The following is a 21,536-nucleotide window of genomic DNA, read 5'->3' as shown; positions in this document are numbered from 1 at the left end:
TTTGGGTCTGACCTGATGCCAGTAAGTCATTAATAATGACCAGAAACCGCTCATCAGGTATCTGTGCATCAGTCAGGAGCAAAGCCACACGCTGGTTCTTCACTCCAGTCTTCAGGAACAAGCCTGCCAGATCCATCTACATAAAACCACAAATGGCATGAATGGACATCTATGCTTTGAGTTCACTCGGGAATTTCAAACAATAATCAGTGGCATAGCAGGAGTCCCATGATAATGCTTTGATAATAGGCTATTAAATGATTAAATTGACACACTTGCTTCATCAATGAGATATTGAAATATTTCCCAGTGGCTTTTAATAGTATCTGACAATTATTTCCCGCATCATTGGAGAAGCTGAACAAAACAGAATTTCATCAATATCCTGCATGCAACCAGAAGGAAAATTGTTCTAGGGAATTTTTTTAAGAAACTTTGAATTAAGTGAATTATTTACATTTTGCATAAGAACAATGTATTTTAATGCTGTGTCTGAGGACTGCAACTACAAGCTTATCAATTTAGGGTTATACATTTTCATAAAAGCATATTTTATGAAGTTATATTGCACTTGATATTCTGTATTAATGACATCAATATTTACCTTGAGGTCCTGGATGCTATAACCCTTACTTAGAGTGATTTGGAAGACTTCCACAGAGGATATGTAGGCAGCCAGACGAGTCAGGCTCTGCTTCCCACTGCCCCCGACCCCAACCAGTAACCCATGACCCCTGGGAATCTCCAAGATGCGACTGATGCGACAGCTGGTAACAACACAACCTTTGTTATGCCACTAATTTCTGACTCTCAAAGTATTAAAATCTACACAGAATGTCTTTAAGAATAGTAATATGGTTTCCCCACTACAGCATCTTTACATTTCAAGAAAAAGTTTATTACTTTTATGTTCTGTTTATATGTTCTTTCTGTAGTTGACATGTGATTTGATTTATTAAAGGAAAATAAGTTTACTGTGATTATTATAACATAACTGTTATAATATGTGAACCAATGTCTTACACATGTTGCATGGCATCTTCAAACAGCACCAGATCCATGGCTCTATTCAGCTCATTGTAGTTCTCCAGTGCATCTGTTAGGATGGTCCTGAGCACAGACCAGTCTCTAACAGGAGCATAGGATGCTTGCTCACCCATTTGGGAAAAGTGGCAATAAAGGAGGGGCTGCTTTGTCACCTTTTTGTCCTCCAGTCCCTGATAGAGGACAAGCATAATAAATCACTTCAATCTTTCGGTCAATGTTATTATCTGAAGGTGAAGAACAGCAATTTATACAGTTTACACTGTTAATCAGAATCTGTATTGCACCTCAAAGCATTCATGCACAGTCTCCATCTGGAGCCTCCGGAAGAACTGCAGGTCCTTGTCATCTACCAGTCTGTCTGAGTACACCCTGCAGGACTCGTGGAGCCACAGCAGTGCCAGTTCAGTGCTGTCTCTCACAGTCTCTGGCCCAGCGAACAGAATTCCCTGAATAACACACATACAAAAATGAATATTTCACTTTTTATTCAAAAGTCCATTCAAAGTACAACTTGCCTGCTATCAGCATTACCTGGAAGACATTAGACAAATCTCGTAGATTAAATGTGTAGTGAAATTTGATGGCTGTGGGCAGAAAGCTGTGAACCATCTTGTGATGAAGAGTAATGGCAGCTTGGACCACAGCTGCAGTGCTCCTCTGAACCAGTGGACTGAAAAGCTGCTGCTTCAGGTGGCTACACAGGATCTGACTGAAGATGGACACCTGAGCCTCAGATGAAGGAAAGTTCACTGCAAACACTGAGAAATGTCTCTGTGGGGAGCACAGGAAGAACCACAATGTTTGTTAAGTAGTGTACAATTTAAATTATTAAAAGATATTAGTTTAAGGATCATTTCTAACTAACTCCAAAAACTTTAAATACATCCTCAGCAGGAATTTTGAATTACTGGAAATATAAAGTACACTACACACTGCAGGCTTGTTTTAGTAGTAGTAATGGTAGTAGTACTTCTCACCATGCTGGCACTTGAGAATAGAATATTGTCTTGAAATCTATTGCATGATTTAACCGGTCCACTATCCTGTCCACTAATTCACACATGTTAATTTAAACTTATTTTAAATTAATCTATACTTCAAATTTAAAAGTTGCTAGTGTGAATCTGTCAACACTGATTACATCATCTGATTAAATTTGTATTGAAAAATAAATTATGCTGGTTTTGTTTTCTTTAATTCATCTTCAGAAACTAAGCTTCAGGGCAAATATACTCGCAACCATACCTGTAGTCTGGGGTTGATACTGAAGCTCCCAGCAGTTGGATTCATACAGGCAACATACTGGGTATTGTGTATTTCTTTTAGGGTCAGTTTCTGTCTGTCATACCTGCAGGCAGCAGGAAATGGAAGAACATTTGGTTTAATAAACAAAAGACACTTGGTAGAATGTTTTATGCTGTGGCAACAGACAACTGAAAAACTGGTTCTAAGTGTATGGTATACTCTCACCAGTGCCCATAGTCCAGGTGTTGGCGTATAAGTGTATGAGGCTGCACTGTTCCATAACTGTCAACAGCTGGCATGTTCATATCATCTATAAAGTAGATCAGCCTTCTGTTGCCTATGGGGGAGTAGCTCCTGCCTGCTCTTTTCTCTAATGGTTGCTCCAAGATCCCTACAAGAGAAAGCAAAGTGATATGTCTCAAATCAACAAAAAATATCAACTAAACTAGAGTTACCTGACACATACAAAATAGAAAAAAAAGCCATTTTTAAAGATAAATGGAATGATCTTACCCTAGTCAAACCAACTCTTGAGGTGTGAGAATGGCATATGACGAAAGTAATAATTGCAATAATACTTGAGGGTGAAGTTTTCTCGCCCTCCACTCTCTTTTAATCTGAACATTACCAGCAGATGGTGCTACAGTTTATCTGATGTGCTACCACAGAACAATCAAAAAATTCCACTCACCCTGCAGCATGAGGGAGGTAGTATAGTAGTTGAAGGGTACTTTTGTGGTCATGTAACTCTCTGGCAGACAGTCTAACTTGTTCCTGACAAGTGCAGTCTTTCCCACTCCAGCATTCCCCACAAGCATCACTGGCTGTCTCCTCTCCAGCAACAAGTCCATGAAGTACTGAAGACACACAGTCTCTGCTGTGTGTACCAGAACAGCCTGCAATCATAGAAACAGCAGGAAGACAGAGAACAGAAACATACATGGTTATTATGGCTTTCTTTGAGTGTGATTTATTGACAGACATGTGTTCAGTGAATTGTATGTGATTTATAATTTCTTGTATTTCCCCAGTACACCACAACTATTCTGTCATAATAGCATCATTTGTTCAGAACAAAACCCCACTAATTATGGCTCAGCAAGAGCCTTTGGAGCATTCACAGCTGTACGCAGGAGCATAAAGAAAGACAATAGAGCGTGGGTGATAGCGCAAGCCTTGTTGCTCATGCCTTCACCCCCACACAGTCTGGTATGGGGTGTAGTAGATGGTAATCAGACACAGTGGCAAGCCTATCATCCATTCTAGCACCCCTGCCATAACCTCATGATGTGACTTTACCCTCTCTTATTATGTTCACTGAGGCACACATACATTTTTAATATGACTGTATTGTTCATTTTTGGTTATTTTTCTTTAAGGGGGCTGCTTCTTGTGATCGTGTATGTGATTATTTGTCTGCTTTGAAAGGTTGAAGGGTCCTACTCTCCTATATTATGTATATGTTCTTACCTGTAATGGTGTACAAGTTTCCATTTCAAACGGAGGCACAGTATCACTCCAGGGTAGGAATCTTTTGGTTTGAGGGTCAAGGTAGTAGTCAAACACTGTCCCCTGTGCTGGTAGCTTCACTGTCTTCATTTCTTTGGTCCACCACTGACTGAACTCTACCCGGTAATCACAGAGCTGGACAAATCACCAAAGACATAATATCATGCATTAATTCATATAATTTTGATGGACAACCCCACCATTAGTCCAAATGACTGACAGTTAAGTGTATATTATTCTTGGTCACTTGACATTCTTGACATGCCTCTCTACAAAAGGAAATGTCGCACCTTCTGCTATATTTATACCTTTGAGAAGAAGATAGGAATATAAAGACAAAGCAAGGTGTAAGTGGAGTGATAACTAAGTGGAGTAATGCCCAGTTACACATTTTACCGTGGAAAATGCATAAGGTCTGTCGAGGGACAACTGTGGAGTTTTGTACACCCAAGACATAAAGTCTGAGCTTTGTTACCTTTATTAGGACACAGATGCTTCTGTTGAGTATGTCATTGTCATGTGAAAACACATGCAACCAAATTGTCCCCACAGTTGCTATATATATTAGTTGATATGTAAAAGAAAATGACAGGAGAATTGTTATACCATACTCAAGTTCATCCACATGAATTAAACCAAAGTAATACCTGGTCTTGATACATGGCCCCACCAAAGGCCCAGATGCAGGCAAAGGCAAAGTAGGTCTCATAGAGCTCACGTGGAGAGTCAGGTGGAATGTTTCCTGGTGTTAGAAGGCAGTCGAGCAAAGTGCAGAGTGTCTGAACAAGAAGAACATTTTATTGTCATTTTCTGACTGTATAGTCATACAAAAGCAAAAAAAATAAATACACTGTGCAAGCTTTTGTGTTGTGTACCTGCACCATAGAGTTCTCTGGGATGGGAGTGATGGTCTTGAAGGTGTTTCTCATTTTGTCTAGACAACGAGGAACATATTTTTCAAACAGTATGGTGAGGTGGGCCCTCTCTGTCTGCCGTTCTCGTTGGTCAGTCCAGCTGGCAACATACCTGAGTAATAATCCAGGGAATCATTATGTACTGCTGGGCTGATCTGATCAGGATATGAATCAGATTCCCTTGTCTTTTGAGTAGAATACATTAACACAAATATATGCTGTGTACAGTCTCATTGTGGTACCCCACAGAGTTTTGAACAACATGGCCAGTTTGGTGATATAAGCACAAGACATACTACATAAAATAATATTAATAGGGCAATGCACTGTAAACCCCAAAAATGTTTTGGTATTATGTGAATACAAACTGTGCAACTCACGGATTCCAGCCCAGGTCCTGTTGGTTAATATAGAGGATTCCTGCCCTGGACACAGTAGCAGGAGTGGCTGTCCTTAGGTGACTGATTTCAAACACCAGTCGCATGGAAGCGGTAAGTGGCACACGTTCATTACTGGCCAGAGTCAGGACCTGAAAAAAATGTCATGAGGCATTATAGTTTCTGAATATCATAACATTTGAACGGTCAATATGATGGACAAGATTCTACCCAAACGATAAGGTAAACACCTTCATATCGCATCAGGTTTGACAGACTTGCTTTAGAATATTTCAAAGGCACAAGATCACTGTGACATGATTAATTGCTCTGGAAAAATACCTCCAAATACTCACACTCCAGGAAGTGATTGCTGAAGGAGGGGGAGAGAAACATCTTTTTCTATCTATACCACCTTAGTTGCTATGTGTTGTACAACAGTGTATGAGTGAACAAGAGGGAGGTACCTTGTTGTCATCCATCACTGTGTTGAGTGATTCAATCCACAACGGATCAATGTCTCCATCCAACACAATCCACTTAGGTCCTAGGTGGTAGATGTTTGCCTGCTCTCGCATCAGTGATGAAAGCAAACCTTACACAGTGATTAAAAGATACGAACAACAACTGAGATATCAAGGTATAAGCACTATTTAGACCCAGGGTGATTTAGTTCTTCCTCTGTTATTCTCATTTCAAACCAGCTCTGCTTACCATCTTTCCACTCCCGAGTTGCAGGATGGATCAAGCCAAACAATTCATCTCTGTCCACCGCCTTTGGATTGAGGTCATTCCATACAGGCTTCCTCTTCAGGTTTACATAGGTTTTATGGAGAACTCTCAATATCTGTTAAGATAAATATACCTGATATTTCACATCTGCCTTACAAAAAGTAAATTGAGCATTTATTTTGAAAAAATCCTAAAAATCTAACTAGCCTAACCTGGCTTTTCCCAGTCCCTGCATTTCCAACAACAAAGACAGAATGACGCACTGTCATGAGTTCCTCCAACTGCACCACCTGACAAAATGAAGTTGTTCATGAAAAGCTGAAAAATGTTCATTCCTTTTTTAAGTATTGGCATAGTATACGCCATATACAGTCAAACCTTAAGGATGAATGTCTCCTCAGGCTGGAGTCGAAGCTGCAGCGTGGTCATCCGGATGGCCTTTTCAAATTCACAGCTTCTCTCTCTCTCTACCTCGAGGCCTGGGAACAAGTCTCCCAGCAGTCCCAAGAAGATAGTCACATCCTCAGTCACAATTTTGGGCATGTTGAAGTCCCTAAGAGCACGCATTAGCACCTGTAAAATAAAGGGAAGAAAAGCGCACTTGCACATTATACAAACCTCCTTCCTTTTGCGGCTTTGAGATGACATACACCTACACAGGTTAAGTCACCTGATCCTCTGGTCTTGTCTTGTCTCTTCTTCTCAGTGCTCCTGCCACAAGCAGAACAGACTTGACAGCACGCAAACCCCAATCATAGTGGTCCTAATAGACAAATGAGGACAGACAGTAAAGATGTGTACTCCTGTGTTTACGCTTACCATAAATCATGTCGTACAAAGTACTAAGAGTTATTGAATAGTTTCATGCACCGCTGAGCTCCTGAGGCACAGCTGAAAAGATTTATTATTGATGTTCTGTTCTAAGCCAACATTATGAAATATAACAGTGCTAAGCGCTTTTCTCCTACCTGCTTGGAGAGCAGTTCTTTGCACAGAGTGTACAGAGTGATAAACTTCCTGGCTAAAATCTTAGCACCACGGAAGCCCTCTGCCACCAACATTATCTCACAAATAAGCTCAGTGTCGGGAACCACCATGGCACAGGGTCTACAGCAGGACACACATAGCGCAGACAATCAACTTCATATTAAATAAAGCATGCTGCACAAAAGTTACTGCATCATTCTCACCTGAAAAGAGCCTTGAGGTTCTCAGGTAGCTCTGTCCTGCCTGCATAGCCAGGGTTCATAGTGATGAAAATCCCCACAGAGGGCTTTAAGACAATGTCCTTATCGAGAAACAGGAACCTGTGAGATTACACAAAGTGTTCAACAATGTGTTTGCCTATAAAACACTGAACACTTCAAGTAATAAGCCTCAGTTACTCACCTTTTCTTTTTGGAGCGAATGGCATCTTGTATAGTTTTAACCTGCACTGCTACAACTGACAGAACGTAAACAGCAATGCGATTGAACTCATCAAAGCAGCCCCATGCTCCAGTCTGGGCCAGACCCTTGTAGATATTTCCAATTGACTGAACATAAACAAAAATTTCATTTGGCATATATACATGTTCATTGAAACATCTAATAAAGACATAAACTTATTGAAGAGAATAATTATTAACTGTCTGTTGAATTTCACACCTTGTAGTCCATCTGCTCAGAGCAGTTGAAGATGTAAACCATGACGCCAATGGCTCTACCAAGGTCCTTAGTAGTCTCAGTCTTCCCTGTTCCAGCGGGGCCTGCTGGGGCTCCACTCATGGTCAGGTGGAGTGACTGAGTCAAGGTGATGTAGCACCTAAACTTGGCGACACCCCAAAGAGAAACACAAAGTCACTGGTTAGCAAAGGTGGATATAGCATAGGTATTGAAACATTACATGCAAACACAGAAAACTGGTAAGTCACAGAGCTACCGATCCGTGAGCGGAGTGATGACTAGACGTGGTGTATTTCCGAGATATTCATAGGAGTAAAGGAACTGAGCATCACAGATGTTAACATAGCAGTGGCGCTGCTGCTCATTCCAGCGATGTCGAAGTTGGGAAAGCCACTGGAAAGCCTGTGAGGTGGTGACCTGTGAACAAAGATTGCTACTATCAAATTATGTGAAATAGTTAATAATCACCAGAGATGCAGTACACATGAGACTCTAGCAGTGGGCAGAGTGATGATCATAACATGTCAACACTGTCTTGTTTTAGTCTAAGACTATAGTCTATATTGAGTCTATTTCATTGTGATGGACCCTGTGCCTTTTTAAGTTACAAAAAGAGTCAGGAATTGTACTGTTCATATTAAGGTTTATTTTTTCAGTTGAGCTTGATTATCAAATTTTCAGAAAGTTTATGTCTCTTGTTACCACATACAGGCTACAAATGGGAACTGCGAAAGTCATTTACAGTAAACCGCAATATAACATCAGACAAGCAAAATTTAAAAAATTGTTATTGTATTATTACTATACACTTATTGATTATAATGTTCATAATTCCAGAGTTACTTCAGCCACAGTAATATAAAACAGTGATTACAGCACGATTAAGCTGTGCTAACCTTTTGAACCATGAGGCTGGTAACAACGTCTCTAGCATGGACATCAATTGTGCATATTGTCATGATCTTCTGTCTGTCGCCTGAGCTCAGCTCTCCCAGTAGCATGCTGATCAGTGAGTTGAGTTGAGAAATCTGGAGGAGGGAAGAAAAACAGATTCACAGCAACGTTGAAGAAAACAGACAGGGGTTAGTTCAGAGAACAGCACCAATTTAAAATCTCACATAAGACTGAATAGGCAACAGTCACATTGTTTGTTTTCCTTTCTCACTCAAATTGTTAAGCATTCAAAGTCATTAAAACTTAAATTTATGCATCACAACATACATAGACAGTATATGAACATGGGCCTTGTGGACAATGTGAGAGAAACAGCAGTGTACACAAATCAAGGGCTGGGACTTTAAAGCAAATAAAAAGGTAGGCTTGAGTTCTGGATGTCTTGCATTTGTCATTGGTCCTGTAAAACAGCAAATCCAATATTCTCAATGAGTCTCATACATAACATAAAATATACCTGTTTTTTGTTGTAGTCTTTCAGTGCAGACTCAAAACCTTCCTCCAGTCTTTTAAACACAAGCTCCATATCGTTGCTCCACCAGATCTGGGATCCAGTAAGAGCCACTTGAGCAGGGAAGTCAAGAATCCACTGCTCTCTGGGCTTGTCCTCATACACAGACACAGCTTCAGACAGATGACCCCTGACACATTCTTTCATAGACTCCTCCAGACCAGTAAGCCATTCCTCCACCTAAAACAAAGAATTCCTATCCAAGTTATATCAACAAACGTAGCGAATTTTGATCATTCAATTCTCAATGTATGCAGTGTCTTACCGGCCCATAACAACAACATTCAGTCTGGAATGGGACATATTCCCTTTCTTTGCTGTACATGCCCACCACAAGTTTAGGATTATCCAGCTGTTGATCTTGAGAAAACTCAAGATCTGACATGTTGTCGAACAATTTTGAGAGGTGGACAGTTACCTGCAAAACACAATCAGCCATGACCTTTTTCATGACAAATATAGCACAGTAAACCTAAAGAGTAAGAATAGAAACAAAAATGAAGGGATATTCTACGTAAGTGCACCTCTCTGGGACGACTCCCTTTAGAAAGGATGTCCAACAAGTCTGCAGATGAAATAAAGTAGAATCGTGGAAAGGCAAATCTCTTCGTCTCCAGGTATTCAGCAAGAGCTTTTTCACACAATGCCAGCCTGTTAGAAAGAGGGAAGAGGAACACTGAGGACAGAACTTTTAACTGAAAACAGTATAAAGAAATATATCAAATACCAAACTAAGCATTAACCTTTTTTGTAGATCCTCTAACTTCTCGAATAGATGAGGTTTGTTGGTGGCCTCAATGACATTTTTGGTCTTGGCACTGGCCAACATTAGCTCCTGAAAGAACCAAAATCATCATCAATCATGAGAGCAATGGACTTTACATAACTGCACGACTGGCATGTTGAGTGCAGACCTTAAATTCTTCATCTATAGCTTGGAACCTGTGTGCATCTGCAGGCAGCTGTTGGCAGATGTCATCACAGCCTTTGAAGATGCTTTGCAGGTAAGCCCATGTCCTTTGGACCTCCATCCAGACCATCAGCACAGAGTCAGCCACAGTCAGCTGTTTTTGTAGTTCAAGCACCTGGAACAGGAAGTGATCTACATGCTTGCTCTGAAAGACACCCTGGAGCTGAACCTTGAGGATGAGAACACAGAAACATGAGCATGGCTTATCTAGAGGATTTGGTACGATGTAAAACTCAAGTACACCAAACTACCAGCCAAATGGTGGCAAGAGAAAGTCATATCTTGATAACCAGACATTATAACATGCATCTGTTTCATTTCCAAACACATTCAACCACATGAGAATGTCATGCCATAAAAAGGTGTGGGAAGGAAACAGTCTGTTTCCACAAAGATGGAAGTACTGAAATGGCAGACTTCTAATTGCCAGCTTGAACCCCCCCCCCCACAACCCTCTGAATACATCTGGTGTACAGATACAAAGACAGCCACAGTGCAACAATGCCCTGTGTCCTACAGCAGCTATAAATCTAAGGACTCAATAGGGACCTCTCTCTCTCTAAGCTGTGCTGTTAGACAGTCAAACGGGGTGGCCCCTCTCTGCACTCTCATCTCTATTCAGGACTTAACTATCAGTGCTTCTCACAGACAACTGATCTTGAGAACGAATAACTTAGATATTTACCTGATGATCCTCAAGAGTTTCAATAAGTTCCTCATCACATTTAAGAAGTGGCACAGAGGTCTGGTAATGATCTTCATATGAAAGCTCCATTGATGCCCACATTTGACTTATTTCTGTAACAACCTGAAATGTAAATAAAAGACAGCATAATGAACAGTGTTTCAAGACCGTATTAAAACTGTATTAATTATTTCCAACTATATAAACTTTTCAATTAGGAGTAATTCCTAAACCAAATATATTGACTCTAGCTGCCCATTGGGGCTTGTGACAATTCTAATTCTACTTATGCTAAACAAACTAATTAAAAATCTTTGGATTATCTGATATGAAATACATCATCATAAAGCTGAAAACAGACCTGTCTTAATTTAACTCAGAAAGTTGTTGCTTTAGAGATATATGGTTTTCACAGGAAAGCGTTGTACTGGACCATGTTTATGAGTTTGACTCTTAGTTTTTACTTACTATTTAATCACCTTTTGCACATGCATCTGTTTGTAAAAACTTTGAAAGCTCTAGATATAGTCCTCAATTTTAACTTTATTCCTAATGTGGAAAACTGTCAGGAATCTGTTTTGTTTATTCATTTTTTTTTTCATTCAACATATTATTCTTCACTCAGAACATGCAGTGATATGAATATCTTGAAGTTTGCTAGGTAGTGAGAATAACTCATTGTGTGTCCATATTTCACTACTACCCTTTAAAGTACATGCTAGGTTGCAAATTGATTACACTTACTGTAATACTGAGTTGTACAGTATGTTACATTATATAACTGGTCATTATGACTAAAAGACTCTTGATGTTGATGTGTTTGCATTTATTTATAACTAAAGAAGAACCTTCTCTATGGCCATTTCTTTGACTGCCTTATCCAATATGTTGCGAACTTCGTCTTCGAACAAATGGAGCTGCAGAGCCAAGAGGTTTTCCAAGGTGGTACTGTCAGTCACAGTGATGTCCATCTATTAAAACAGAATTATTTTCATGATGCAAAGTTCTGCCATGCAAGAAAAACATTGTTTTATAGCAAAACCTCTATTGTGTTTACTTGCGTACCTGTGTTGTTCTAATTAGCTGAACCCAGTGGCGCTCTCGTATTGCCAGGTTCTGGAGATGACTCACGGCCCGCAGTGACGCCAACAGGTTCTTAACATAAAGGTCTAGCCCAGAATACACATCCCACACACGAGCCTCTTTGTCAAGCTTCCGTATGTCCTACACAAACAGAAGGCAGGTAAACATAATTAGTTATTAGGGGCATCTGTTAGAAACAGCAATGGTGCATGACAGCAAGACAGCAGGAGAGATGTGCTGGTGTGATGTAGCACTGTTGGTGACCTCACCTTGGCAAACCTCCACAATTCTGCATCCATCTGGTCCACGTTTATCTGCCTCCATTTGGTCATTGTCCAGTTTTTCACACTGCTCTGTATAGATAAAGTCACATGGGGAGGGGTCAATGGGCTGAGGGTGCTTAATGGGGACATTTAGAGTCTACAGGGTATTCAAAGAATCAATGACAGCCTCCATGGGGGACAGGCTGGTGAAGTTATTGAATTATTGGGATAGCGTGGTAAGGTGACAAGGTCTTTGGCTGGATTCTCATTTCCTCAAGAATAATGACATTTAAGCATAAAATATACATTAGGCTACTTACCTGCACAAACACAACAATGTCCCACAGTTCTTTGAGGACAGCGATCTCTCTTCTGCAGAGCTTGATGTCTCTGTAGTCAGGAATGGTAACATCAAATAGATTTGTGGACTCTTGAAGCTCCGCTACTTCTTTCTCCATTTCTCGAATTGCTTTTTCAGACTAGGAAACAACATGTGACAACTGTTATCCGTAGCGTACAATGCAGTATTATTTTAACACTATAATCAAACAATGGCTGAACTCCTACTTTCTCCAGACTGATGTAGGGATGCAGTGCATTGTAACTGAAGGGTGCAGTTGCTCTGAACACCTGTCTGAATTTAGTTTGTTTTGCCTGAAAGAGAAAATGTACACTTCTATGATCTTCACGCTAGGGTATACAATTCAATAACGCTAATAAGTGCTAAAAGTAACTTGTCACCTCAAATGCCATGCATTGTCTTCGTAAAACCATCACTTCTGCATTCTGCAAGGGTGCCACCTCATGCCTCACTTTTAAGGCCAGTTTTTTGGCCCCGCACCATTTCTCAGGGAGTTCCTATAGACAGGATTGGATTGATTACTTAAAGGTTGAATGACCATTAAATGAATGTACAGTATGCTGTTTTTCTGTCTCTGTTAATTATCACTTCTTCATTATTTTAATACTCCAAAGTGGCAAGGAAAGAGGAGCATTAACCCATTCCTTTCTTTACCTCCATCTGAGAATAGACCTTGTCTGGTATGGTCACACCATATCGTTCCAGGAGGATTATGGTGTCTCTAAGAGGCTCAAACATCTTGTCTGTGGCTATTTGTCTGTCTCTGACAGCCAGCAGGTGACTCATAACTTCCACCAAGTCATGGTGGTCTCCTTTAGTCACAGGATGGTTTAATCCTTCAACAGTGGCTCGAAGAAACGTTTGCAGCTCATCAAGACTGAGAAGGAAAGCATGCACAGTGAAAACTACTGATGTTACAGTTTCGTTTGTATTTAATAGAAATGAGTTTTACAGTACCTGTTAGTGACATAAGTCAGGAGGTGCTCTTTAAAAAGCCAGCTCCACTTCATTACAGTGTTAAGGAGGCTGACTTTAAAGAACTTGATATCCACACGAAACCATCCATTGAAAACTCTGAAATCCTCAAGCCTAGAAATTTCCGCATACAGATCCTCAAAATAATCTATCTGTAAAATTTAGACCACAATAGAGATTACAATTAGGATGCCTGCCATGCACAGAAATGTGAATTATCATGATATAAAAAAAAACAACTTTTTTTTTTTTACCTGTTCTTTGAAGTTATTGATTGTGGGTGGGCTCTCAGGGAGTACATCTGCTCTATGAGCCTCCATCTCTTCAGCTGTAAGTACACGTCCATACAGGAGAAACTGGCTGAGAAACTCAGCCTTGTCATCTTGCCACAGATGGGTGTAGCAGTCAAACTTTCTCTGGTAATTTATTGCTTTCCTCAGGACGTTCTCCACTCGCTCCATTATTTCCTGTCTCAGGTCCAACAAATCTAGCATGTCATCCATTACATCCTGTAAGAGTTATATTACATGACATATAACATCTGGAGTGTCTACTATTTGTAGAAGAATACACTCTAATGAGTTCAGAAAGTTTCAGCCATCACAGAATGTGAATCCACTGTTTTTTCAACACAAAATACCTTTTATGACTTTATTCAACTATTTTAAAATAAATTAATATAGATTGATAAAGTGAAGATGTACTTTAATTTACCTTCCTTGTGCCTTTCTTTGAAACAAGTTCAATTAGGTATCAAGCATATCATACTTAAATAACACCTGTTCCTAAGCCTAAGTCTTTGCTTTGGAAGGGAAAAGCCTAAGGTCTATAAACTCTTGTATTAAGGGCATGCATTCACTATTAATATGAGATAGAGTCTGACAGACAGCCATCCAAAGGCCTGCAACAAACAAATGTGTGGTGATATTCCAAACATTACAATGTGACTTTTGCAAGAATAGCAAAGAACTCATTTTCTATTTGTTGTCCAAAAGGCAACAAAAGTTATAAGAATAAAACCATTGCATTAGGTCAAAAAGTCTTATCAACATCCAGTAACACCACAGTCCAACCACAGCACAGTACCTGGTAGCTTTCCATGCTCAGATGAGCAGCCACTCTGTTGATATTCACTGAAGTCTTGAATATGTCCCCAACCAGTCCTTCTATCAGTTCATAGAGGCCGTCCCCTGCATCACGCTCCAGTGAGGGGAGGAAGACCATTCCTGAGTCGTTCAGCATCAACTGAGCCTCAAACAGGGGGGCCTGGTTTGGCCATGACTCCATGTTGTCCACAAAGAACTGAAGAGAGTGGGTGAGGTAGCTAAAGAGGCCCTCCACTACCATCTCATCCACATATTCCAGGTAGGACTGCCATGCTTCTGAAGCTGGGTCAGCATGGAAAAGGACCATATTCTCCTAATGAAATTGTAAGATATTGGAGAGATGGTCAGCAAAGACTAACAATGTTTTGTAATTGTATCACTTTTGATTTCTAGTGATAGTACAGGTGGTTACATTTAATTTCAAGGGTTTCACTGATTTTAGAAAAACTAGAGGATATTTATTCACATGGCCTCCCAAGTATCGGAACATGTTAAAATATATCACGTGAAATTATTCAGAGTCAGAAAATAAATTAACTGGCTATAACTAGAGGATAATAAACAGCATCAAAAACTCGGGACTGACTTGTCCAAAAAGTATATTTCAAAACTTTAAATATAGCCATGTTACATGTAACAGGAAAGATAAAGGTTAGATGTTGATTTATTTTATTATACCTGCATTATCTTACCATGAGGAAATGGAATCTAAAGCCAAACACAAGTACAAATTATGAAGTTAATGAAATGTAAATAAAGAAGTCCTAAATTGCCTGTCACCAGAACTGTTCTTTAAACTTGTTGTAATTAACATGCTAAAATGTTTTAGAACCATGCCTGCACTTTCAGTACAGCAACACAAGTATTTAAAACATTTTTTGAATGCACAAGAGTCAATTTTATCATAAATAAAATCATAAATTCAGCCATAAGCACCTGCACCAGCTCATGGATAGAATCTCCATCCTTCTTCATGCTGCCATACTTCTTGTTGACACGGTCTCCTCTGTCATCCAGTTGTATGACTGAGCCTCTCTTGTTGTCCTTTCTGCAAAACATGGCTTGTTTGTTCCATCCTTTCATTAGTGACTGAATGGCTTCACAGTTTTCCTTAGCTCTACTAACTCGACCTACAAGGTCTTGGACCAGGTCTTTGGTGGTGCTGATGAAGCTCCGGCAGTCCACATCCTGCCATGTCAGGTCAGTCTCTGCTCTGGTCAGCTGCAGGTCTATAGCACCCAGCTCAGCTCGGATGAGAGGAAGTTCTACCTCCACCACTGTCTGCTTGAGTTTGTTGTACCATTGTACTAAGAGCTGCAGACTGCTCACATACTGGAAAATACAAATGTGGAGAAAATATAAATTTTGAGGCACTACCATGTATAAGATAATAAGAAAGGCATGCTGCTTATTGGTTAACTTAATGGGTGTAAGTGAAACCATGAAGTAATGTTTTTGTTTCTAACCTTTGTGAACATGTCACGCTTATGAAAAACAGTCATTGCAGCTGCAGGGATGTTGACCTGACTGAGAGTCTGAATATACTTCACATCTTTCAAGACTTCAGTCAGCTGAGGGGTAAAAGGAAATAGCGATTATTCCATATGCATAATCATATGGGAGGTGGCAGGATGTTTTGTGTCAACTAACAGGAACCTTTGCCGATTCTGTGAGCAGTATGTTAAAGATTTCTGAACAAATATTTCGACAATAAAAGAGATACTGCTTGAGCCCAGGAACAATTGACTAAAACTGAGAGATGACCTGCATCTGGGTTTTGCATTGTTAGAGAGATATTGTTCAAAAAAGTAACAAAAAGGAAACAATGATGCCAACTTTGAGGGACCTTGGGGTTTTGTCAGTAGTATGGAGGAAGCAATTTACCTTGATTTTTAAAAGACAGACAGTACTACATCACTCTCACAGTAAGTTGAATAATTATTTAGCACTGGGGGATGTTTGCACTCTGAGTGTTTTCTCACAATTACCTTTGGATTGAAGTTGACTGAGACCAGGCCAGATGAGATATTTCTGGAGATAAGGGGCTGGTTCAGGTTGATCGAGCAGGCCTGCTCTAAATGATTACACCAGTCAGAGTAAACGTCCACCTCATATTGGTCCAGGAGACTCATCATTTCTATGTACATGTTGTACTCCTTCACCATCTCCACACCTCCTGCAGACCTGGACATAGAACAGATAGTCATGGCTTTTAACAGTTTATACTTAACTGTATCTGTCAATAAATCTGGCTAGCTAGTGTTGGTAACAGATTCATTAATTTAGTGGAAATAGTCAGGTGTTTTTACTGACATGTCAAATAGTATTCTGATTTTTTCCCAAGGTGTTTGAATACGTTCTTTGAGCATTTTTGCCCACTTCAATGCTCCAGATGTATGAGCCTTGTTCTTAGTCAGACCTGTCTCCATCTGTAATCAAAAAGAGAATGGGACAGAAATTAATTTTCTGTTCAAGTGCCTTGAATAGATATTGCTAATGTCCAAGTTCAGCACAGAGCACCTGATAGATCTGCGATTTGAACAGGCATTTACATTTCTCCAGCTCTTCTCTCAAATGTTGCTGCAGCAGAAGGAAGTTAGGGCTGAATATCTGTTTAATATGTCTTCTCTCGAGGAAGGGTCCAACAATAGTTAGCAGCTAAACGACAAAAGACAAAAGATGTTGGTAGAATTGTCACTAACTAGTGACACAATTATTTATGTCATCAATATTCCACTATTATCCAGTCTTGCTTACCTTGTAAGCTGATTCCAGTCCTGAACAATCCTTAAAAGCCAAACATAGAAGGCTGGCAAGGTGGCATTCAAAGTCCACAATCCACGCTTTGAAATCCTTATAATCCTTTTCAAAATCCTTAAGACAAATTTAACAGTTCAATCATTTAAACTTATGCATAATAAATCTCAGCTTCATTTGCCTGATCTACAGTGTACACTAGCTGTTCATGAAATTCATAATTAGCATTATAAATGCTATCCTAAGTGATTTTTAGACAATTTTACCTGAGAGTTTAAGTCAAATGGGCTGTTTTCACTGTGCTTCAACACTTGACAGTGGTTGGTGAACTCTCTGTACATGTGAGCAGCATGCTCACTGTAGAGTTTCCCTTTAAGTCCACCAAATTCCAGCTTTTCCATCCTCTGAAAGTCCAGCATTATGTCAAACAAGCCCTGAAAAGATAACACATTGCATTGAAACTACATACAACCTCACCATGACATGTGAATACAAAAAAAAAAACCTCACCTCCAGCTGTAGCATACGATTAAGGAACTGGTTGAAACGTGCAAAAATCATGGCAGATGGGAAATCCCAGGGTGCATGTTTCACATGGTTGGCCAACCTCTCCCTCTGGGTCTGGTAACTGTCTCTGAAACATCTGAAGACTTGTATTACCCTCTTTACCATTTGTAGACTTTCCACTGGATCCTCTCTGAGCAGCAGATCTGCAGAGAGGTATGTAGATGCCTACAGGGTGAAAGAATATGTATCTATGAATTTGTTCACCACCAATAACTGAAGAGGGAGTAATGGTGATTAAAATTCCATGCACTGTCTCTAATTATATACACAATAATTTCACATATAGGTGTCACTTGATGTAAACCAACATAACCTAAGTTTGCAGTGAGGCTTCATACCTGTTCAATGAGCAGATTGCAAAGTTCTTGCAGTAACACCACAATGCGTGCGGGTCTTTGATAAGACTGGCAGTTAGTCCAGATAAGGAAGAGCATGTGAAACAGTGCAGGGATGAATGTTTCCAAGTGAGGAAATCCTTCTTTTTCTAACTGTGATAGATGTGCATGTAGTGGCTGTAGGTGGAGGTCAATGTCCTGGGCCTCTTGTAGCGCTTTTGATTGAGCAAAAAAACCAATTTCAAATTAAAGCAACATGATCAGAATTAAAATGTTTTGGTAATCACATTACACTGTACATCTGACATTTGAGAATACGCAAACTGCACTTTGGCTTTGAGAAAGAGACCAGCTCTTACCATCAAATACATTTCCAACTACAGTCTTGATTGCTGGATGATAGCTGCTATCCATCATCTCTAAAATCTTTGCCATCTTTTGAACAATGGGACTCTGAAGCTACAAGTGAAAGTTCCAAACACTTTAACAAAGAATAGAACATCAGAAGACAAAAATAAAATATACAATATTTTAGTAAAGATGAAATGAGAGGAAAAGAGAGAATACCTGATGATAAATGTTCTCTATATTGCTCTTCCTGGAAGCCCAAAACTTCAGCTCTACATTGGGCCCTGGATTACAGCCTGTCATAAGTAGATCTGATGAATCCTCCTTTAAAATTTTCTGGATTATATTGGTCCAGTTGATGACCTGGGTCTCTATGGTGTGAGCCAGTGCCCTGTCATGGTTATTATACCTGATTGTGAAAATACATGTTGAGAGTGTTTGTTAATACTCTTTGTATAAACACAGATCACACCCTATGAAACAAAAGCAAAACATGTGTTTTCTTACATTTTAAAGGTGCTGTGTGAATTTTCCATCCAATCTGTCACAGTTGGGATAGGGAGTACGGTTTTCCCTAAAACCTGTCCACGTACAACTGATGATATATTGCACATGCTCTCAACATGTCGAATGATGTCTTCAGACATCAGATTTGGCCACATCTTATGGTTTTTGTTGTTTGACAGCAGCGGAAGGCATACCTTGCAAAGAGACACAATATGAATTCATCCAAACCTCAACATACAAGCTAGAAGCTAAAAAAGGCAAGAAAATAACTTTTTATGAGATAGGTGTATGGTGGAAGGGGTAGAACTATCACCTGCTCAACTGTGCTTGACAACTGCAGAAGGGGTGATGGAGATAAGAGGCCAAAGTGCAGGAGTGCCCTGTAGTTTTCAGAGTTGATAGGATCAACTCTCTTCTTAAGAAAATAGATTTTCTTGTTTTGAGCAACAGGTGCGACCTGTATTTGAAATAATATCAGAAGATTTTACTACAAACAGATACCGAACTTCCAAGTAATCAAATAAAAGGTGTCATGCTAAAACTATACTAACATTTCTTACTCTTACATTAGCTAGCTTATTTGTCAAGCGTACTCATGCTAAGCTAGTTATGAATGTAATGTAATGTTACAGCCATACCTCCTTAGAAGCAACCAGACAACCTTTTTTTGAGGAGGAGAAAAATATGACAGACTCGTTTTCAAAGAAGTCTTTCAGAAGAGTTTGAAACTCTTCGTTGGCCGCACTCTTCTCCCATGTTTGACGCTGCAGCTGCAACAGCCCGCAAACTTTTTCCTCGACAAACTTTACTCTGACGTCCTCAAGAAAAGTGGGCACACGTTCGTCGTCGGACATGATTGCTCTACGACCATGACAAGCTTCATCCCCCTCCCGTCACCTCCTCCAACAAAACGGGAAAAAGGGAAAACCTTTCCGGATATCTTCTAAAATATTAACTTCGTTTTAGATTAGTCAGATTAGCGTTAAGTTACGACATGTCTCTGTTTGCAGGACTGGCATGAGCTGTGCCGTCTAGGGGGCGGTTCAGCATTCCGTTGCTTAGCAACAGCCACGACCCTCAATCACTACCAGCTGCCTTCACCAGCTCCAAAGTGAAAAAGACATTTCTTATTCATATTTCCCAGTTAGCGTATATTGTAAAGCCTTCATGCTTTACAATAGATTTTACTTAACAACGACTTATTACTGTATCTATTATTCTACTATACAAAAAAAAAATTAATATACAGTTGCAAAGGATGCTCTACTTCATATTAGACTCTAATATGAAGTAGAGCCATTTTAAAACTCTAATAATTAGAGTTTTAAAATGGCTCAATTGTCTATGTTTATGCCCTGACCTGTTGTTTTTCTTAACTTGCTGCAAGCTGTAGGCCTGTTACATCATTTTCCTTTGTGACTGATTGAGTGAGTGTTAATTAGTTAATCCTATGTGGGTTTCATCAAGTGCTCTAACAAATGTTGTAAACTAGACTATATAGGCTATATACAGTGTAGTGTCACAGATGTGGCTTAGCAAAAGGATGTTCACTTTCCAAGTTGAAATAAAAAAAATAGTTTAGCTTGATATGATGCATAGTCTGGAAAAAAAATGTTCATTTTAGCTTGAGAGACATCAAACCCCAAGTCTATCTGAAGGGTCTACTCACTGACATATATGCCATGGCCTATACTGAAGGGTCATTTGACTGAGCATTTGACCAGTAAGGTAGCCCACAATGTATTCAAACATTCCTGGTTTAAGCCCGTGAATATTTGTGGCCCCTTTTATGACAAATATGCCCCCTTTATGACAGGACTGGACGTGAAAGGGCCTATGTGTTAAAGCCACAGACTGTAGTAAAATGTTGCTATGTGATATATGAGTGTGTGACTAGTTTGACTGTTGTCTTAGCAGCACAGCACTGTACCCAGGAACTGCCATTTACAAGGCACTTTACTGCACCTCATTTCAGAGCAGCCTGGGGGCTGCTTGAAATAAATAACAAAATTGTACTTTTAGAGCAGCTAAGAGATTTAATTAACTGTCTAGTTTCCTGATCTAATAGTGAATTCTTAAGATTAAGTCTTTTTCTACAAAGATGTCTGAGATGGACAACAGCGTGTACATTTTCTAGAAAATTCATTCCTTACTGTTACTTTTCTATCGTCTTCTTTTTTTCTACTTTTTTTTCACATCAAGAAATAGAGCCTCAGGAAAATGGAGAGGAGAGTGAGACAAACTCTGCAGATTTGCAGGTGGCACCACTGTTTTGGACCTCATCACTAACAATGACAAGACCACCTACGGGGAAGAGATTGCCTGCCTGTTGCCATGGTGGTAATAACAAGTTGGAAGCAATGCATTCAAGCAGTTAAGATGAAGATGGCTCCTGATGTAATCCACACGCTCATTTTACTCTGAAAATCTGTGCAGATGTTAACATGGTTGAGAATATGAGTCATTCAATGTGCTAAGAAAACCCTTACAGCCTCAAATGGAATGAGATCATTATAAATATCACCACATTCTGGAGGGAGAGAGAAAGGTCAACATCTCACAATGTACTCCATGTGTAGTTATAGCTATGCATGTATCCTTTTATCCCTTCATCATAGTTTGGAC

The 21,536-nt window shown here is 39.7% G+C and overlaps 1 protein-coding gene across 6 annotated transcripts in view; it reads right to left on the bottom strand.

Annotated features, from left to right (window-relative positions):
- The window catches only part of LOC139613020 (dynein axonemal heavy chain 11), a 38,076-nt gene extending 18,087 nt beyond the window's left edge, over positions 1-19,989 (bottom strand). For 2 of the 6 annotated variants that reach the window (XM_071469292.1, XM_071469293.1), the window contains exons 1-53: positions 19,550-19,989; positions 19,225-19,368; positions 18,912-19,105; positions 18,624-18,813; positions 18,416-18,515; positions 18,060-18,271; positions 17,665-17,886; positions 17,421-17,588; positions 17,155-17,271; positions 16,918-17,055; positions 16,711-16,826; positions 16,386-16,581; positions 15,864-15,968; positions 15,334-15,729; positions 14,378-14,710; positions 13,546-13,800; positions 13,274-13,443; positions 12,971-13,193; positions 12,697-12,813; positions 12,523-12,609; positions 12,276-12,434; positions 11,962-12,045; positions 11,675-11,833; positions 11,458-11,580; positions 10,610-10,732; positions 9,869-10,093; positions 9,698-9,789; positions 9,479-9,605; positions 9,220-9,372; positions 8,901-9,134; positions 8,386-8,517; positions 7,746-7,906; positions 7,472-7,628; positions 7,214-7,359; positions 7,015-7,131; positions 6,793-6,931; positions 6,495-6,587; positions 6,203-6,397; positions 6,037-6,114; positions 5,807-5,939; positions 5,560-5,687; positions 5,096-5,244; positions 4,677-4,827; positions 4,449-4,580; positions 3,763-3,936; positions 2,984-3,188; positions 2,518-2,683; positions 2,293-2,395; positions 1,579-1,818; positions 1,332-1,493; positions 1,024-1,217; positions 605-767; positions 13-136 (exon numbers count right to left, since the gene is read on the bottom strand). In XM_071469292.1, the coding sequence (XP_071325393.1) occupies positions 13-136; positions 605-767; positions 1,024-1,217; positions 1,332-1,493; positions 1,579-1,818; positions 2,293-2,395; positions 2,518-2,683; positions 2,984-3,188; positions 3,763-3,936; positions 4,449-4,580; positions 4,677-4,827; positions 5,096-5,244; positions 5,560-5,687; positions 5,807-5,939; positions 6,037-6,114; positions 6,203-6,397; positions 6,495-6,587; positions 6,793-6,931; positions 7,015-7,131; positions 7,214-7,359; positions 7,472-7,628; positions 7,746-7,906; positions 8,386-8,517; positions 8,901-9,134; positions 9,220-9,372; positions 9,479-9,605; positions 9,698-9,789; positions 9,869-10,093; positions 10,610-10,732; positions 11,458-11,580; positions 11,675-11,833; positions 11,962-12,045; positions 12,276-12,434; positions 12,523-12,609; positions 12,697-12,813; positions 12,971-13,193; positions 13,274-13,443; positions 13,546-13,800; positions 14,378-14,710; positions 15,334-15,729; positions 15,864-15,968; positions 16,386-16,581; positions 16,711-16,826; positions 16,918-17,055; positions 17,155-17,271; positions 17,421-17,588; positions 17,665-17,886; positions 18,060-18,271; positions 18,416-18,515; positions 18,624-18,813; positions 18,912-19,105; positions 19,225-19,368; positions 19,550-19,765 (8,620 nt within the window). In that variant the 5' untranslated portion in view covers positions 19,766-19,989. Of the gene's footprint in view, positions 1-12; positions 137-604; positions 768-1,023; positions 1,218-1,331; positions 1,494-1,578; positions 1,819-2,292; positions 2,396-2,517; positions 2,684-2,983; positions 3,189-3,762; positions 3,937-4,448; positions 4,581-4,676; positions 4,828-5,095; positions 5,245-5,559; positions 5,688-5,806; positions 5,940-6,036; positions 6,115-6,202; positions 6,398-6,494; positions 6,588-6,792; positions 6,932-7,014; positions 7,132-7,213; positions 7,360-7,471; positions 7,629-7,745; positions 7,907-8,385; positions 8,518-8,900; positions 9,135-9,219; positions 9,373-9,478; positions 9,606-9,697; positions 9,790-9,868; positions 10,094-10,609; positions 10,733-11,457; positions 11,581-11,674; positions 11,834-11,961; positions 12,046-12,275; positions 12,435-12,522; positions 12,610-12,696; positions 12,814-12,970; positions 13,194-13,273; positions 13,444-13,545; positions 13,801-14,377; positions 14,711-15,333; positions 15,730-15,863; positions 15,969-16,385; positions 16,582-16,710; positions 16,827-16,917; positions 17,056-17,154; positions 17,272-17,420; positions 17,589-17,664; positions 17,887-18,059; positions 18,272-18,415; positions 18,516-18,623; positions 18,814-18,911; positions 19,106-19,224; positions 19,369-19,549 lie in introns of those variants that run through there. The other 4 variants (XM_071469295.1, XM_071469296.1, XM_071469297.1 and 1 more) reach the window with 4 other exon arrangements.
- Between the last annotated feature and the right edge of the window lie 1,547 nt (positions 19,990-21,536).

Source organism: Trachinotus anak, unplaced genomic scaffold (assembly GCF_046630095.1).
Source record: "Trachinotus anak isolate AG129_WGS33_773 ecotype Australia unplaced genomic scaffold, CSIRO_AGI_Tana_v1 ptg000032l, whole genome shotgun sequence".
NCBI lineage: Eukaryota > Metazoa > Chordata > Actinopteri > Carangiformes > Carangidae > Trachinotus > Trachinotus anak.
The sequence above is the reverse complement of the archived record's forward strand: the minus strand, read 5'-3'. Positions and strand labels throughout refer to the sequence as shown.